Genomic DNA, 17068 nt, shown 5'->3' on the forward strand with positions numbered 1-17068 from the left:
TTAAGTCAGGGAAACAGATGATAAGAAATTTGTTGTCATCAGAAGAGGCTTAATGCTGAGATTGAGGTAGTTTAACTTCACAGCATCTTCTCCTGTTTTTCTGGCCTCTTTTGAACCATGTGTTTGGGGATGTTCTAGCTAAATTTTGTGCTCACATGCATGCATGCATGCGTGCATCTTGAGGATTTGAAATGACCCTTTTATTTAGCATTGAATTAAAAAGATGTTAATTTTCAAGAGGGATACATGATACCTTATGCATTTTGTTTATACCATTGTAGGTTAAGGAGATGTCAAAGTCAGTAGAACATAAGTTTAAGGTCTTTCAGTAGAACATTTTTAAATTTTACCCTATATTTTTTCTTTTGACATACTCAGAACTGGTAGATTTTAACACATACTGACAATAGTGTACAACACTTGGGATTATTGGGTTTTTGGACTTTGTCCATTGTCTGATATTCTTTCTAATTGACTTGACAGAGTAGATGTCTCCCACCCCCTCACCTGAGGACAGAAACAGGTCCAGTTTCCAAAATGTTGTGCTATTTAAAATACCGGATGCATACCACCAGTTGTGAAACACAGCTATAGCATACTGCTCTCAGATGGTATTCATTGCCAGAATGAGTCCTGGAGCTCATTTGAAAATACATCATGTATATGCGTACATGGTGATAGCTGTCAGTTGGCAGAGACTTGTATCTTACTAGGATACTGATGCATGAAAAGAAAGAGAAAACTGTTTAGTAAACCACTGAATACTTCTGACCTGGGCTCCAGAAATCTTTCAGTGTGCTTGCAAGTATTTTTATAGGATTTATGTGAAAGCTCACACAGTTTACACTGACACTTCACCGTTTACCAACACAACTGTTTCATATGACATCTTCTGTGGCTTTTCCTGGCTGCATTCTGTTGCTTTGTGTGCTACTTTATCTGGAATAAAATTTGGTTTTATTCATATATATTCTTAAGTCACTGAAAGTGTATGCATTAATTGATTACTTTACCTTTATTTCTTTTAGGCTCCTTAGACTAGAACCTTGTTTATGTGACAGATTTATTGCTGGTAAACCTCACAATTTCAAGCACATGTCCAAAATCACTTATTACATTTTAATACATTTAGACTAAGTTCATCAGTATATTAACTTACAAGTGGGCAAGTGAAGTTCTGGAGCCCAGATTCTGAGTAATACTAGCCATTTATATGACATTGAACAGGTGATGCAGAACATATTTCAGCCGCTGTTATCAGTGAAGCCTCATGATGGAGAAAACTTATTTCAGACAGAGGTCATAGGACTCTATGTTTGTGCACTTGACTTCATCTCTGATCTTGCCTCTCATGATGGGCAGTGGCTTAAGTTGTATTCAGACTTGCTGCAGCATAAACAAGTGCAGATGATACTGGCTGTTGCACTGTATACAGGCGAAGAGAATATTAAACGCCAAGTTCTAATGCTCACTGGTACTGTTGGCTTCCCAGCTGAAAGGTAAATTGTGTTCTCTGTTTGTGTAAGTTTAATTTGAAATGTTTAAAGGACCAGTAACTTAGCCTCTAGTGACACAGTTATGAAGCATGGCTCCTTTACTGTTACTTTAGTCATTTAGAATTCCAGCATTATCATGTGCCATCACACTGAAGGCCAGGAATAGTATGTATGGCTTCATATTTTTATTGCTTACAGTTGTCCTCTTTTTTCAGTTGATATCTGTTATAACTAATTTACTAGTTAATGTCATGAAGCAGAGCCCTTTATAAGTTAATACTCACTAATCAAGAAATCTTTGCCTTTTATGAAAACAGAAGCTTCATTACTGTGTTCACAGGAATGTGCTACTGAACTCTTTGAGCCAAATGAATTCAGTTCACACCATCACACCCTGTTTCATTAAGATCTATTTTATTATTGTCCTCATCTGTGCCTATGTCTTACAAGAAGCCTTTTCCCTTCATGTGTGGTTGGTTGGGTGGTTTCCAACGGCTGCATTTGGCATCATATAACCCATTTTGCTTCTTGCTTTCAGGTATTTCAACCAACATTTTGAACTGATATCTTATCTCATGTGTTATATGTTACAAATCTTGTCTTTCCCCCTCATGATCTGATCACCCTAATAACATTTGTTGAAGGGTACAAATTATGAAGTCCATTATGCACTTTTCTCCAACCTCCTTTATTTTCTCTAAAATATTTTCCACAGCACCCTGTTCTCAAGCACCTCAATTTGTGCCCTTCCCTTAATGTGACAGATTGTTTCACACCCATAAGTAACAATCATCAAATTTATAGTCCTGTATGTTTTTAATCTTTATGTTTCTTGACAGTGAAAGGGAACAAATATTATGAAGTGAATGGTAGCAGGCTGTCCCCAATTCCTTCACAAATGAAATTTTGATTTGTTACTGTTATTCTCCAGTATTTTAACATTGCTTCATTTTCAGTGAACATACTAGGGGGTACCCAAAAGAAACCGAACTTATTTTTTTTAAACTTATTTATTCAAATTTTAAGAACAAACCTTCAATTCCCTTCAAAGTACTCTCCACTTACACTAATACACATGTCTAAATTCATCTTTTGAGATGCTTGACAGCGCCTCTGTCGTTTTTTCCTTTCATGTCTCTTTTCATTCGAGGAAACAAAAAAAAAGTCACATGGGGCAAGGTCGGGTAACCAGCATAATACATGATACATTTAAAGTATGAATGTAAGTTAACTTCATGAAATGAAATTTTCAAAAATGCCACCGCCAGCCGCAACACAGGCTGGCACTCAGTTGTGAACCGCGCGGGTACATACCAACCCACCATGCCTTAGGTACCTCTCAAGTGTCGAGATAACGAGAACGCTCTGTCTGTAGCTGGCTAAAAATAGCGACCCATCAGATGATAGACGCGGTTCACACGAGGGTGTGTACAGGAATGAAAAAATGGTCATAACTTCGTAACCGTCCAAAATCGGACACATGTTTATATGAACTTTTTAGATCACAAAGATCTAGGAAATCACATGCTGCAGTTATGCCCTAAAGTCGTGAAACACTCTGTATATAATGAGCACCAGCTGCCATTAGTGAGTCAGTTTGTGTATAGTCCTGAGACAGCAGTTAGAAGAGTAGGAAGCTGAGATGGCCATCAACCTGCAAGGATGTGAGCCCAGAAGCAGAGGAGTGAAGACTATGAATCAATTGTAAATAAATAGTTGCCACTATTAAAGTTCCAACCGTCCTATATTGGGCTAACATATTATATAGGACATGAACTTGTTATCATTTTAGTTAGTTAATTTCCAAATATTGATTTACATTGTCATAATGGAAACATGATACACACTTCATATAAGGAATATGTAAATGGATAAGAAAATTGTTTATGCAACAGATATTGCTTAATGATTTTACTATTGATATCACAGATGTGTTAACAAAGCCATATTATGTCTTTTAAAAATTTGTAACATGTTTCAGATAACACTGTTCTTTGTACTGTTTGTTCATAGAATAAAACAGTGTACGATGTAATATTAGCCAAAGGTAATATTCAAATTTGCAGTGTGTCATCCTTAGCCAAATCACTATGTGATCTTGAGCCTCTGATGCTTGTATCAAGTACTTCAAAAGCATCTACGGACGGAGCCCAGCAACGTGACATGATGCCGTTATTCAGTCTTGCACAGGAGGGTCGACTTGACAGCTTCATAGCTAAGCTGGAATGCAGTGAGATTCGTGACATTTCCACATCAACAGTTATGGAGCTATATGGATATAAGCTTGCAGCAATTGGTCACTCAGAGAGAGTCCTAAAGGTAAGATAAGATCAAGAGAATTTGAGGAAAAGTGAAAAAGAAAACACAGATGCTGCATATATCTGATTTGTTAAGTCACCGTCAGGACTAACTTGATGAAACAAAACCCAATGAAGAAGTAAGAAATCTATTGCAAGCGGAGAGTATTGCAGATGTAAAGAAATATCAGTTAATTTTGAAACAACATGAAAATTTGTTACAAAGTAGTAAACTACAAAATTAGAATACATACACAATCCCAGTGGACAAAGAGATGTGGGATGACCAAGAAATAAATGGCAAGATTAGTTTTAAAACTTTGTAACATCAGAATATGCTTATAGTACTCAATCCTTTAGCTGGAACAAGAGGTTTTGAGAATTTCATTTTTTAGTCTTTTGTCATTATTTTTTCATTTGCACAGGGCGATTTTGTCTGACTCTTTAAAACTAATGCAACTTGTAAGTGAGCAAGCTTATTTCGTTCATCTTCTGTTCTTAGTACTTGAATACTCTCATTAATGATGAATTTGACCAAATCCAAAAAAGGATTTTCCATATAGAATTAGGTTTGTATACTTCAGCAACACAGGCTGTTGAACATAATTTTCAGCAAAAGGTGACATAAGAATGAAAAGATGGTTGCTTTATTTCTCATTTAATTCATTAACACATTTTTACCTAATTACACATGTGACCAAACCAATACTAAGTATTCCATATTATACTATTGTCTTCCTTATTTTATAAGCATACAACTTTTGGACCAATTGGTGGATTTTTGTGAAACGTTTCCTATTCCTCCTAACAGTTCCAGTGATGTAGGTGCTTAGCTGATGGGGATGGTGGGGAAGTGGAACAGACATGAAATAGTTATTGTTGAAGACATGGTAGGCTTTGTTGAGTTACTCTCCAATCTCAATTTCATGACAGTGTACTCCATGCCATTTTATTTATTTTTTTTTTATGTTGCCCTTGTCTTCCTGAGACCTGGCCCATCTGTATGGGAAAACCCCCAGGCAGTAGTTGGACACAGAGTTGCACAAAATCAAAAATTTTATTCACCCACAGTGGTGGTGCTTGTTGGGCAAACACTGCATGAGACTGGTTTTGTTTGTCGTACCTACCAGGCTTTTGTCAGCACTAATTTCTTGATGAGGGGTGTAGTGGAGTGTGACTACCCTGTTTGCATGGTCCACCAGGGGTTGGTACCTTATGCTTGGATCATAGTCTGGTTCTCCATGGCCCTGCAATCCTTTGTTATTGACGGTAGAAGAAGTGCAGCAAGTGGGAAAAGCGATGCCTAGTAAACATTTTCCCTAACCATGGGGTGGTTTGGGAACAGTGGACCAGTATGATGCTATGGTTGTCTTTATAATAATGCCCATATTTAGAATACAGGCTATGAATCCCTTCATCTTGTACATGGTAAGTCTGATTCAGTTTTTTAGTGGAGTGGGAACATTACCTGCCTCACTGCTAATAACTTGCTGTGCATATCTGTTGGATTCTCTCACCATGAGGGTAAGGATCAAGTGTATGAAGAAAAAATGGAAGTAAGCAATAAGAGGAGGCATATGCTTAGGTCCAGGTAGTTCTTGGAATTGGAAAGAAAGAGGGAGAGGTTGCTCAGGGGACAGAATTTCTCTGTACTCTTCACCATATGTGTCATCCTCTTCACTGTTAGACACAGGGTGAGCAGCTTGGGGTGTGGCATGTGGTGCATCTTCTTCACTGGTATCATTAGTGTCACATTCTGAAATAAAGTCAATATTACTGTCAGTTGTATTTAAATATTCCAGTGTGTCAGAGAGTCATCTAACCTAGAGCTTGAACCAGTCATTTTCTAGGTAAAAATGTAAAATAACAAACTATATATACCACAAACTCTTAAAAAATGTAGTGAAAATATATAACTTTATTATAAAAAATACCACCACTAAAATATGATATATTCACATTAAAACAACTAAAACCACAGATCAAGAAAGCATTGCAACACCAATTAAACATTTGAGCTCAACATATTTCATTTGTTTCAAAAACATTTTTTTGTCAGCAAAGGGAGCAATCTGGGTGCAGAACTGTGAAATAAACCTTGAAGAATTGGGTACCTTCTGTTCTGTGACCTTTGAGCCATTTATGTAACTAAAAGAGCATGATTTAGATGGAGCCAGTAGATTGCCTGCAGTAGTGTTCTAGCCATTATCTGATAGGCTGAGTCTATATATGGGTTAAAAGTGCCATCTGCACAACTTCCCAGTCCCTTGTTCCTACTGGCCCAGACAAGGCACCAGTCCCCATTCTTTCTCCTCCCTTTCCACTGTTGCTTTTCAAAACAGAACCGTGTGCATGCAGACACAGAAACTCACCCACCTATGCACTTCAACCCTCAAGATGGAGGTTGTGTGTACCTCCAAACATCAACATCACCCAGATCCACATGGTGTAACAACACAATAGATTAACTTCAGTAATCAACCTCTGTGAAAGCCTAAAATTAGTCATGAAATTTATTGTTGAAAACACTGCTCCATGGGGATTGAGTGGGTAATAAAATTCTGTGATATATTATTTTTATAAGTCTTGAAATCATCATCATCATCATCAGTAATCTGTCAAGACGACAGGTCCACAGTCTCTTTCAAAACAATTCCTCCACTTCATGCGATCTAGAGCTTTCTCCTTCAAATGACAGTATCCTCTTCTGTCCCCAAGGTCATCCAGCATCTTCTTACGTCTTCTTCCTCGTCTTCTTGTCACTTCTATCCGCCCATCTATCTTTCCTTCGATAGCTTCTTTTAGAAGGCAGTTTCTGCGTAAAACATGACCAATCCAATTAGCCTTCCGTTTTCTTATTTCATGTAGGATATTCCTCTGCTCACTGACTCTAATTAACACTTCTTCATTTCTCACATAATCGGTCCAACTGATCTTCTCCATTCTTCTCCAACACCACATTTCGAAACTTTCCAGATGTTTCTGATCTACTGCCCTAAGTGTCCATGTTTCAGCCCCATACAGAGCTATGCTCCAAATGTAGCATTTCACTAGTTTCTTCCTCAAATTTAAGTCCAATTTGCTGGTAAAAAGATTCTTCTTCTTGCTAAATGCAGCTTTTGCCATGGCAATCCTGGATTTAATTTCACAAGTACACCTTCCATCATCTGTTAACAAGCTACCCAAATATTTAAAACATTTCACATTCTCCACTTGTTTTTGGTCTATCTTTATTGTGACTGGGGTTGGTTGTCTCGAAATTTTCATTACTTTTGTTTTCTCCACATTCATTTCCATGCCATAGCACCTTCCAATTTCAATTAGTCTATCAATCATGCCCTGTAGCACAGTTTCTTCCTTAGCCATTAACACAAGGTCATCTGCATATTTCACAGTTTGAATAATTTGCCCTCCTACTTTGAAGTCACCGAGCCCATCCAGAGCTTCCTTGGTAAGGCATTCGCTGTACAAGTTGAACAGAATTGGTGATAAACAGCATCCTTGTCGAACTCCTCTTCCAATCTGCACACTTCCTGTCTCCCCCGTGTCCAGTCGTACTCTAACTTTCTGATCCATGTACAATTTGCTAATCAATCTTCTTTCATGCCAATCGATACCTGTTTCTTTCAGGATCTGCATTAATTTGGTCCAGTTTACCCGGTCAAATGCCTTCTGCCAGTCTATGAAGCAAACACACAGTTCTTCATCTATCTCCAAAGTTCGTTCCGCTATAATTCTCATCATCCCAATTGCATCCCTGGTTCCTTTTCCTCTTCTAAATCCAAACTGATCTTCTCCAAGTACATCCTCTATTTTCCTTTCAATTCTTCTTTTAAGTATCTTTGCTAGTATCTTTGCTGTATGTGCAATAAGACTTATTGTGCGATGGTCGCTGCATTTTGTAGCTTTTGTCTTTTTCTTTAAGGCAATCATTGTAACTTCTGTAAAGTCCTTGGGCCACTCTCCACTTTCATATATGGTGTTCATTAGTTTTGTCAGTGTTTTCAAACCACCTTCTTGAAATATTGTCATTCATTATTTCCTTTCATCCTGTCAACACCCTGAAGATTCCATGCAATGCTGCTGAAAGAACCAGGCAAGTAACATTGCTATGTCATTTGAATGAATATTATTTTTGTGCCATTGATACTTTTCCATTATTCTTACTTCAGTTGTTACAGTTATCTTTGTCATCACTGATGGTTCCATCAAGGCGAGTCATCTTGTGACAAATCCTTCTTCATATTGTATATAATGTCCACTCCTTCCTTACTCTATTTTTATGATTGGCGCATACCATTGTGCACACATGCCTGTAAGTATGTTACATAAATGAGTAATGTCATCCTTGAAAAAAGAATTTCTTGAGCATAACTTAAAATGTCTCATTTTATTTATTTCCACATTTGAGACAAGCCTGGAGGCAGCAAACAATCATTCAACACATTTGCACCATCGGCTGGCACAGATGAGTGCAGAGGCAAGCAGACTCTACCAGTTGTTGTACCACAATCAGCAGTGCCTTGAAGGTCTCCGGCAGGAGAAAGATGCATCCATTTGCAGGCTGGAGGCAGCACAATTGGCAGCAGAAGAAGAACATAGGAAACATGTTACTGTATGTATAAACATGCATGTTAAACATCTGCTCTCTTCAACTGAACACAAGGCAATTTTCTGGGATGTATAGAAATAAACATTATTTTCACTGATTGTACACTCAATATTCAGCCGTTACTGAACATCCCATTCAAATGGTTAGCACTTTTGTGTGCCTTTAAAAGGTTCCCAGTTCTGAGCTCAGCCTAGAGACTGGCTATCCTACTTGTTCCCTTTCCCCTCCCCTCAGTTACCCAAGGAAAATGTTGGGAGCTGTCTCAGTCAGACATGATTATTTCCGTGTCCTTTCAAATTTACTATTTGTTATTCACGTTGCCATTTTTTGTCTTAACTATTGACATTGTTGTAAATTCAATTATTTTGTTTCTTCTGTCTTGGTTCACACTGTATTAACCTTTAAACGCCGGACTTTTGAAATGGTGGTAAGCTTGAGCTGGCCGGAGTTTATTTAAATGCCCGCTGCTGGTGCACGTTTAAATTCCCGTTGCTACTCTGCGATTAAATGTCTGTTCCTCTTAGGGCGCTTAAATAATTTTAAGCATTGTGTTTAAAAATACTGTATCTAACTCAATTTTTATGATAAATGGATGGAATTAACTTTGTTTGTATCAGCAAAGGACATAGTTTCGCATATTATAACAGAAGATTTGAAAATTTGTATACAAAGAGTTATACTCTATTTTCAGTTTTTTTTTTTTAATTTTGATGTGTACTGCAAAAAATGGTTTCCCAGTTCTTCACAGAGTTCTGCATTATAGATTTATTTCTGTTTGTAACCCTTGACAAATTTAGCAGTCCCTGATGTCATAAAACAGATGTTCTGCTAGCACTGCTTACACCCTTCGGATTTTCGAATCTTTTGACTGAAGGACAGAAGAATGAAAGAATGGCTATTCAAGAAAAGCTAGAGGGGTCCCTTCTTCAGTGCTAAAACCTTCCATTATAGCTGCAAGAAATTATTGCCCTTTCTAGGGTCATGAACAGACAATTGCATCATGGCTGAGATACAGAGTGTGATCTATTTTCTGTGCATTCATAGTGAAATCGAATACTGTAGTTTCATTCCAGCCTATATATACATCAAGCAGATAATAACAAAAAAGGTATGTGCATTGAATTTTACTATATATTTTTAACGCATTAATCTGCAGAATCTGCAATAAAAGTACTGGTTCTTGGACGAGTTTGGGCATAACTCATACGTATATTCTTTTTTGCTGTTGTTCACTTAGGTATCATTTTAATTCCTCTATTATGGTTTTACTCAAGTCTGTCTGGTAATTACTACATTAAAAATAAATATTTAGGACTTTGCACGCACTTCCACTAGCAGAGTTTAAATGCCCGACTGGCCAAAATGGGGTACTTTGGCCATGACGACCATACTCATCACCGGCCTGATCGGGGTACTTTGGCCATTAAAGGTTAAGAGTGAAGTGATGGGCCACTAATGGTGGTAGTGGCCTCACTGCCATTAGTATGTGTCATCTGTAACACTTGTTACTAATTATAACCCAAAAATACATTGCCTTGGAACTGAAGTGAACAGTAGCATGTGCATATGAACATAGATGAATAGATGTGACCTCCCCATTGTGTATTTATTTTATGCATTTCTACCAAAGATCCCAAAACATATCTTTTCTCATGAAATGCAAATGGATGGTCATATATACATGACTTCCCCATTATGCGCATTGTGTTCATAAGAATACATGAAAGTACTGATTTATGTAGGAAACTGATCCTGAATAGAACTGAAATTCATGGACTATATTACATATAAGATTTCAGGTTTTCATAGTGGTGGTTATGAAGAGCTATATCATCTGGGATATAATACCATGTAAAAGTAAAAGTAAAGGTACGCCTGTAACAGGCCGTGGAGACCTATAGGGTTGTGAGATGTTGAGGTTCCCACATTTTCTAGACAGTCGGCTCATAGATGGCGGCAAGGTTATCAGCCCTAGGCGCCAGCTGCCCTTTACCCTCAAGAATATTCCTAGTACTCATTTCTGTTGGAGGCTGAATCGACCCCAGGGCCATAGTGCGGCTGCAAGGATTAGGTCAATTGAAAAAATTCAGTGACCTCATCAGGACTTGAACCCGCAACCTTTTGGCTTCTAGCATATTGCCTCAACCAACTACACTACCATCTGGTTAAAGTCAACCAATGTGTCAGCCTCCAAATTCATGTTCGAAGATGAAGGCAACAAATTCCTTTGACATATCAGTTGACTTTCACCAGATTCTACAGTGTCATGTACCAGAAGACAGAACTCTTTACATTACATTTGTTCCAGGATACAAAAGCGAAACAGCGACAAGTAAGTGATTTGAATGCAGCAATAGAAGAACTGAAAAGAACTGTAGTCATAAAAGAAGAAGAGTTGTCACAGACAAAGCAACATTTGGATATAATGACCAAGCAAACTGAGGAATTACAGTCTCATTTTATGCTGATAGAACAGAAATACAAAGATCAGCAGTCCAAGAATTCAGGTAATACTTCTAAGCTTTGACTTAAATTTCAAATGTTTCCATCTCTATGGTATTCTTGTGTGTTATCTTGTCTACCTTATATTTATTTCTTTTTTCCCGAATATCAGTGAAGTCTTGTAGGCTTATCAGTCCTGTTGTAATTATCATCACTGATGGGGCTGTGGAAAAATGGGGGTAGTTTAGTGTCACAGTATTGTTACACCCAACCACCTAGACAGTGTGTAATGCCACTACAATAGTGTGACACATGGATAATGACACTTTAACCTGTATGGCATTTAAAGTAATCATTACTTTATGGAGCTATGTGACTGACAAGATGCCTTTAGTGATCAGAATCTTTTGTCTTCTTGTCTGCTGTATAAAATCATAAAGACTAAAATACATGTAAACATAAAAGAAAAAGGTAAATTTGGCCCCGTGCTTAACTAATTGAGCATAATGCCATGAAGACATGTGGGGGAGTGGAGCTGTAGCTGCACCATTCTTGACCTTGGCTCTAGAAGGAGGTGAGTGGTCAGTTTCATGCTCCAGCATCTTTATCCCTGGGGAAAGAACCCCTAGAACCCGTTGGATAGGTGTCTGAGTGGACACAGAACTGGTCTGAATTCTGTGAAGATGAGAAAAATCTCTTGCCACTGCCAGGAATCACACTCCCAGCCATTCAGCTTGTAGTCCGTCACTATACTTACTGAGCTATCCTGGCTCCTTTAAAATATGTATACAAAACTAGTTTTGTCTGTAGTTTTATATTGGTGCGAAACTTGATCTCTGACATTAAAACATAGTTGGAGGATGTTTGAGAACAGTGCTGAGGATAATATTTGGACCAAAGAGGGATGAAATAACAGGACACTGGATAAAACTGCATGAGGAGTTTCATAACTTGCACTTCTTGCCGGTTAAAATTAGAATGATCAAATCATGGAGGGTGGGTGGGCAGGGCATGTAGCATACATGGGAGAAAAGAAGACTGCATACAGGGTTGTGGTGGAAAGACCAGAAAGAAAGAGACAACTATGAAGACATAGATGGGAGAATAATATTAAAATGGAGCTTATAAAAATAAGATGGTACTAATTTGGTTCATCTAGCTGAGAGCAGAGACTAGTGGATGGCTCTTGCTAACATGGTAATTAACCTTTGGATTCCATAAAATGTTGGGATAATCTTGAATATGTGAGTGACTTTTGGATTCTCAAAGTCTCAGCTCCATGGCCATAGACAGAGAAGGTTTTATATGATGTATTGCTCTTGTTTCAGAGTTGACAAGAACACTTTCTAAACTAGAAGAGAGAATTGTTAAAAGAGAGAGAATTATAGAAGAAAAAGGAAATGAAATAGAGAAGTTGCACAAAGTAATACAAAACTTAGAAATGGTAAGTAACTCTGAATATTTCAAGATTTCTGTTTCTGTGGCACTGTTATTGAGAAGTAACAGAACAGAACTTTCTGACTCAGGTATACAAATAGACCAGTCATGTACATAATTATTTTTATGGGTTATGACACTCTCAGTATCTAGGCTGTATTAAATTGGATGGTGGGATAACCGATTGAAAAGATCTGGGAGAGGTGAGGAGGGCTCTTGTGAACACGGTAATGAACCTTCAGGATCCATAAAATGCTGGGAAGTTCTTGAGTAGCTACACAATTGGCAGCTTCTCAACAAGGGCTCAACTCCATGGATGAGTGAGTAAGATTTGAGAATGAACTGTGTTAATAAGCACGTTCTGAATGTATCACCTGCATATACCATTCTGTAGTGTGTTTTTTATTTTTAAAATGCCAATGTAGTATTAGGACGGTGCCAGTACCAGGTGATTTGTCATCATAACCTGTTCTCATCACAGCATTATAAGAAATATCTATGACAATGATCCTCTCTGCAGTAAAACCTTGTCAATTCAAAGTGCTTGAGACCACTAATGCAAATTTGGAATTAAATAAATTAAAATCATGCCACTATCAGTATGAATTTACCTGTTGATCACAGAACCTGATATTAGTGATGTTGGCATTGTCACTAGTTCTAGAATTGCAAGAAATGTCATTTTTATGACAGATGCTTATTTTATCCTAAACTATAATCACAAATTCAGCTTAAGCATTATATACGTGTCACAATTTAATTTCTCTGATGTTGTAATAGCATTGTTTATGAAGACGAAGTCATTTTTTTATTTGTTTATTTGTGCATTCACGGCATTTACAATGCTGCCACCCACATTTATACATATAGCTATGAAATTTGGCATTGATAATTCTGTTGGACCAGACAGAACTAGCTGATTCAACTCACTACCTCTTCTAAGACTCCACTCTGAGCCTGAAGTGACATTTCTTTCAACACGACTATCTGTGGACAGTTCAAGACAGTCCACATAGAAGTGGAAGTGTAGAATTCACTTGCCCTTGCAACTGTCTCCAGTCAGTGTTGTCTTGTCTTCCTGTTCCTTCATATGTATGGTTTGCATCCTGTTGCATATGTCACTGCTATGTAAGTTTTCATTGATCCTGTTTCTTGTCAAATTTGTCTGTGCTGATACCACCTTTGGCAACAAGTACAGGTAACTGTAGAGTAATACCTTGATATACAAAGACAATATGTTCCTGGAGTTATGGTTGTATACTGAATAACTTTTATTGATAACATACCTTACTTTTCATTCATATAAATAAACATTTCTTGCCATTGTCATTACTGAAACAACTCAGGGACAACTTTTGCTGGATCTTATCTTCAACCCATATTACTCCTATTCCCTCATCTTTTCCATATGTAAATTTCTGTGTAAGTTAACTCTGAAATAGTTAACAGAACACCAGATTGACCAGTGTGTTCAACTTCATCACTGTTATTCAGAAATATTTTAAACCAGAAAAACTATCAGCATCCACCTGATACTAGGTTTTGTTAGATGAAAAACTTCCAGTTAGTAGTGTTTTCATTATATGGCTTATCTTGACTTTTTTTGCTGCTCTGCCATGACCACCACTATTTGATTTTTTTATGCATACCAGGTTTAGGTTCAGATCAATGTAGCTCTTTCACACAAAATGAAAGTGACAATAGATCACAACTGACAGCAGTTTCAAAATGTACATAGTGCATTCCTGGGTATTCACTTGCCCAGGGAGATATAAACATATATTTTGCACTTGTGGATGGATAGGTAATTGGATTTATTGGACTCTTACAGATTCATGACTACAATTGCTTATAACCATTTCACTAATTCACACACTTTACAGTTCACTAGAGCACACACTTAAGTCCTCTCAGTCTGCTGTGTCTTCACCAATCTTCTGGTAATGGCTTCCAGTGGTGGACAACTTTACTCAGACTCTCCACATCAGGAGATCAGACTTTTGCAACTACATATTATAGCTGCATTTATACAAGAAGTCTTGCATGATCTCAGCCAACCTTGGTCTTTGGCAGCTTCCAGGACCATCCAGAAGGGGGAAGCATTGGCATTTCCCAAAAGAGGAGGTCCCTCCCCTCACTCACACAACACTAATTTAAATTGTTCATATTCCTCGTATCCATGAGTTACTATTCTGAATCATAAATTAACCATATTTTGAATATTTGCATCAAGAAGCACATTGTTATGTTCCAGGATGTTAATTGACAATTACTTCAAACTATACAGGATTTTGAATTATGCAGTATTGAATTAATGAAATTTTACTGTACAGTTTGACTTTCTTTCTTCCACATGTAACACTGGTATATGGATCACATTCATCTTTCATTGTTACACAGTTATTAATATACAGTAATACAGGGAATTCATGTGCTACTGAGGTGCTTCTCACTGTACAGCATGTAAACTTGCAAAGTGTCTTTCAGTATTGGATAGATACCTGTAGACCTGGCTGTAAGGAACACATGTAATAGTGAGATTTTTCTTTTATGCAGTCTTATGTAAATCTTTTTATTTCTTTTTCATCCTTTATTCTTCTCTCTAATTTCTGGATGCTGTATTTTTACCTGACAAGATTTGTATATATAAATTTGTGTTTATGCATTGCAGGAGTTGACCAACTACAAAATGTTGTGTAAAGCTCAGGAAAAGAACATTATGGAAAAGGAGGCAGAGATGACTGCAACACAACAACAACTCAGTGAACTTCAGCGCATGAGGGAAGTGATTTATGAGATTTCAGGGGGAAAAAAGAAAATGGACAAGTAATCCATAGCTGCTTACTGACAGAACGGCTTAAAATTATGAGTGGTGTCATATATATATATATGTTTTTATACTTTGTATAATGAACATGGTGCTTTATTCTTACAAATAGTGTCACATATTTCTGTGTGTGACTATAGATGGGGTTTTGGATTACTGAATTTCTTGAAAACTTACAGGATTTACTACAAACAGCTATAACACTATCACTATTTCTACATTTTACAATTCACTGTTACACAAACTTGTGTCCTCAGTCTGTTATGGTGTCCACTATACGTTTTCTGGCAATGAATTTTAACACAGTCTCACTGAATTATACACTCCAAATATCACTGTACTACAGCACATATAAACTCTTCTCTTCACAGCCTGACTGACAACTGAACCCCAATTCACTAGCTTCTTTCTTTTATTACCATTTCATACGGACTGAAGAGAAAACATCATGCCCAACAATTCCTCTACTGTTGCGTGCGTATCCATTGCTGCGGAAACTTGTTTGCCTAGCCGTTGCCTAGTAATGGACATCTCCTCTGGCTCCACTATTCTGGCCTTCAGGCATCATATCACAATATATATTTTATTTGTGTACAGGAAAAGAATATGGAACTTCCAAAACTCCTCAGTCACATTGTTACTGTCATGATTCATGCAAGTTAATTGGAAAAATTATGCCTTTTAATGTGTGTTCGTAATGAAAACCCATAAATTGCATGGAAAGTAAGGAAAATATTAACTCTTTAAGTGATGTGGCAGTCATCTCTTAACTTCCACATGAGTGAAAATTTTCACTTTTATACAAAAAAATGATATATTTACAAAGCTGTAGACTAAAACCAAAGTATATATAACATCATTAAAGCCAAATTTGTCAGTATGTGTTATAGTTAGCATCCTACAGCTACACACATCACAAAAGAATATAACCAACACATCAACAAAACATACACCAGACTCACACGTACAAATAAAGAAAAACTGCATGATAATCTATAAATAGTATAAAATAAAATATTTTAGAAGCATTTTACATCAGAATGAAAAGCAGAACAGCATGACAACAGAGTAGCAGTTTCCTTTGGTTCAGCATTTTGTATGCCTGATGATAGCCAGTTAGGCTGAAATGTGTAGTGTTGTATAATGAGAACAGATGAAGATGGTGAAGTGTGAATATTAATATACGTAGGTCATTTCAGAAATAATGCACACAATTTTTTGTTTATGTCCATGTTTATTTTTTTTTAGTATCTCTTTACAGTCCTTCAGTATAGTCCCCCTGCTTCTCAATGACCGAGTCCCAACGTGTGGGAAGCTTTACTATTCCATCCAGGACACCATCTTTGTTTATCTGTTGAATGGCTTGGGTAACTGCAGCAGAAAGCTCTTCCAGAGAGGGAAAACAATGGCCTCGCATAGGTTGTTTCAACTTTGGGAATAAGTCGAAGTCTGATGGACTCATGTCCAGGCTGTAGGGAGCATGAGGCAACACCTCCAAACTGTATTGGCGCAGCTTTTCTGTTCCAACATTCCCGATATGCGGGCGAGCATTGTCATGGAGAATGATTGGCCCAGCCTCGAGCAACTGAGGTTGGTTTTTGTGCATTTTTCTGCGCAGATTTTGCATGAAGTCACTATAATAAACTGCTGTGACACTTTTCCCACACGGAACTCTGCCTGTCATGATGATTCCTTGGTGATCATAAGCAAAGATCATCATTGTTTGACCTTTCATTGAGATTGTCGAAATTTTCTTGGTCGTGGGGAAGATGGACCTCTCCACTCATTGGACTGTGATCCAGCTCCGGTTCAAAGTCTCTAACCCACGTTTCATCAATAGCGACAAGTCGATACAAGAATGCTTGACCTTCAATGTCGAATCTTTGTTTCAGCAAGGTTGCAATGTTGAGGTGTTTCTGCTGCTGCTTCTGTTCAGCAGTCAAGCAGTGAGGGACCC

General features: G+C 37.6%; 2 protein-coding genes across 4 annotated transcripts in view; one reads left to right on the top strand and one right to left on the bottom strand.

Moving 5' to 3' along the window:
• Positions 1-16032, top strand: part of LOC111866181 (CDK5 regulatory subunit-associated protein 2) — a 44103-nt gene extending 28071 nt beyond the window's left edge. For all 3 annotated transcript variants that reach the window (XM_023854877.2, XM_023854875.2, XM_023854876.2), the window contains exons 8-13: positions 1228-1499; positions 3563-3815; positions 8205-8408; positions 10714-10912; positions 12176-12291; positions 14956-16032. In XM_023854877.2, coding sequence (XP_023710645.1) covers positions 1228-1499; positions 3563-3815; positions 8205-8408; positions 10714-10912; positions 12176-12291; positions 14956-15114 — 1203 coding nt within the window. In that variant the 3' untranslated portion in view covers positions 15115-16032. The remainder of the gene's footprint in view (positions 1-1227; positions 1500-3562; positions 3816-8204; positions 8409-10713; positions 10913-12175; positions 12292-14955) is intronic.
• A 334-nt stretch (positions 16033-16366) lies between these two features.
• On the bottom strand, positions 16367-16717 carry LOC111866162 (histone-lysine N-methyltransferase SETMAR-like). Its single transcript, XM_023854830.1, has one exon. The coding sequence runs from the start codon at positions 16715-16717 to the stop codon at positions 16367-16369; it is 351 nt and encodes a 116-aa protein (XP_023710598.1).
• Positions 16718-17068: the final 351 nt, after the last annotated feature.

This window comes from Cryptotermes secundus, unplaced genomic scaffold, assembly GCF_002891405.2.
Source record: "Cryptotermes secundus unplaced genomic scaffold, Csec_1.0 scaffold599, whole genome shotgun sequence".
NCBI classification, from domain to species: Eukaryota; Metazoa; Arthropoda; class Insecta; order Blattodea; family Kalotermitidae; genus Cryptotermes; species Cryptotermes secundus.

Coding starts and splice junctions, on each gene's coding strand:
- LOC111866162 (XM_023854830.1), bottom strand. CDS start 16,717: ATGCACAAAAACCAACCTCAGTTGCTCGAGGCTGGGCCAATCATTCTC.